The sequence below is a fragment of the Morone saxatilis genome, unplaced genomic scaffold, assembly GCF_004916995.1.
Source record: "Morone saxatilis isolate NCDOM2014 unplaced genomic scaffold, NCSU_SB_2.0 Contig23, whole genome shotgun sequence".
In the NCBI taxonomy this organism is placed as follows: Eukaryota; Metazoa; Chordata; class Actinopteri; family Moronidae; genus Morone; species Morone saxatilis.
In genome coordinates, this window is record NW_023339796.1 from 15,717,092 (window position 1) to 15,719,749 (window position 2,658).

Sequence of the window (2,658 nt, forward strand, 5' to 3'; positions counted from 1 at the left end):
ACCCCCTAAAGAGACATAGATTTAATCACAGGAGTTGGGATTTCAACGGTTGTTAATAGGCCTATCCACCAATAAAGAAACGAAATATATAGGAATAAATGACACTACTGACTCCACACACACATACATGTCACTGGCATTTCGTTTCGTTCATCTAATTCCTCTCTTCTGTTCTTATAATGCAAAATATCTGGAGCAAAGGAGTAGCACTGCTGCTGCTGCAGAACTTCATCAAGTTATCGAGAGAGAGCAGCAACGATCCCGGAAACAAATTAATTTCTCCTCCGAAATAGAAGCCTAAAACCTTGTCACTAGATTTATAATGAGTCTTTTTTGCAGGAAAAATTGATTTTAAATAAGCGGAAATACTCTGTCGTATCCCTGAAGTCACATCCTCGCCGTGTATGTCCTATTTTGTGTTCACATTTTGCAGCATAGATGGACATATTTTGAAGTGTTGACAGGATTTGGAGCCTGACGTGACGGACGGATGCCAGGGCTGTAGCACATAACACGGCCCTTGTTGGCTAGCTACATAAACCACAGTCCTACTCAAACGTTGAACACGTTCATTTAAAAATAAACACAACATAACTAACTAATATCTACATACAAATCTGTCGTCTGACTTACCCTCCGGCGAACAAATGAACCAGTGTGTCCCTTTGGCTCATTGTTTAGCATGCTCTACCAAGCAGCGCACCTCGGGGCTGCGGCAGAGGGTCAAACACGGGCTCGGGCCCCCGTCTCTTCCCGTCGCTTTCTTCCTCCGAGAGGATGCACGTACACTGGGCGAACGACGTCGATGATGAACCAGCGGTGGGACGAGTCTCCGGTGATTCAGACTGCAGCGGGCCGACAAACACCCCCCCGCCCCCTTCTTATGTGGCTCTCAGCTTGCTCAGGTTCCCCTTTAACACAGATAGCTTCTTATCTTCGACTACACCACCGGAGAGCTGCGAGCCCAGCAGGTGAACTTGTGGCACAGAAGGGTATCTCAGCGGTAACAGGCGGTTTTATGGCACATCCGCGGGTTTGTCTCGGTTAAACCCTCTGCTTTCACCGCTGCAGCGAGAGCGAAGGAGGCAGAGCTCATAGTATTTACTGTACAATCATAGGCTGGAGAGCGGCGCTGCTATTGGGCAGCCTGGCGCGTGACGTCACGAGCTCTCCGCCCTGATCATGCACTGTTCACATGCTCAACCCTGAATGAATCAGAGCTGCGTTACGTGAAGGTGAAGGTTGGAGGACTTTCTCTTGTGTCCCACATGCCAAAGAAAAACCATCTTTAGCCAGAGCGAACACACTCCCTTAAAGGCCCAGTGTGTCACATTTAGGAGGATCTATTGGCAGAAATGTGTCATCGCTCTGTTTTCATTTGTGTTTAATCACCTGAAAAGAAGAATTTGATTTGTTTTTGTATACCTTAGAATGAGCCGTTTATATCTACAGATGCCAGAGGTCGCCTTCTTTTGGAGGCCGCCATGTTGAACCGCCATGTTTCCAACGTAACCCAGAACAGACAAACCAGATACCGGCTCTAGACAGGGTCCATTCGCACATTACGCAGCCACCGTAGTTTCTCCTTTGCGTTGGGAAGGGGAAGGTGAAGCGAGGGAGTTGCAATCTGCAAGAAGCCACTAAATCATACACACAGGACTTTAACTCTTACCTTTTACCATTGTCTCTATGGCTAAACTCAACCACCAGAATCTTTAAATGTAGCTTTAATATTTGATCTGTTTGTGTTGAAATGACATGCAGACCATTAAATAAGAGATTAAAACGGACACCGTCTACTAAAAATGATCAAAGACGATTCTTAGTATGTTCTTAGCCTCATAATATTGGCTGCAGGTCACAGGAGCTCCAGATCCATCTCAGCAATCAGCATTTAGTCAAGTGCTATCATGTGCACTTTAATAGCACTTAATAGCATGGCAGAAAACATGCAGTTTCATTCTCTTTTCCCTATAAGACGGTCTTTACCAAAAGATGGATTTTTTTATTTCTGAAAACTGCTACACGATCAGCTGACTACACTCAGAATAGTCAGTTGGTGATTCAATAATGGAGCCGAACCAGTTTTGTAATTGGGAGCACAGTATGAGAAGTTGGAGTCATGTGCGTGGTTTCACTGTTCACATTTGCAAAGTGAAAACTAATGATGTTACGTCCTGCATTAGAGAGGTTATGTACATCTCATGACTCAGAGATTTAGGATGGATGCTGAAAGAGTGATTTGCTGTCAGATAAAAGGTAAGGGTGTGCCTCTTGTTGTTACGCAATACATTAAAGGAATGGATTTTCCCTTTAATAAAGATGTCACAGGAATATATTCCTGACCACCATCTCTTGTATGCATAAAGCATGTCTGCTCTCATTAAAGCCTTTAATGCTCTCAGTAAAGGTGTTCAAATCAAACATTAACATTCAAGTGCACTTCTTAATGAAACTGTTTTGTTTTTGTTTGTTTCTGATCATCATTAATTTCCATCCTTGTGTTTTCTTTAACAGAAAAAGAAAAATGCTGCCTGATATTTTTATTAACAACAACATTTTCTTTGGATGCTGTGGGCAGCAATGGGTATTCTGTCTGTGAAGGACCTGAGGGAAACACATTGAAAAGTTTCATAAAACTAAGACCTTCAACACGAT

General features: G+C 43.5%; 1 protein-coding gene across 1 annotated transcript in view; it reads right to left on the bottom strand.

Moving 5' to 3' along the window:
* LOC118334403 (solute carrier family 25 member 36-A) overlaps window positions 1-1,092 on the bottom strand; it is an 18,167-nt gene extending 17,075 nt beyond the window's left edge. Inside the window, exon 1 of the mRNA XM_035670305.1 lies at window positions 634-1,092. Within this exon, the coding sequence (XP_035526198.1) occupies window positions 634-674 (41 nt within the window). The 5' untranslated portion in view covers window positions 675-1,092. The remainder of the gene's footprint in view (window positions 1-633) is intronic.
* Window positions 1,093-2,658: the final 1,566 nt, after the last annotated feature.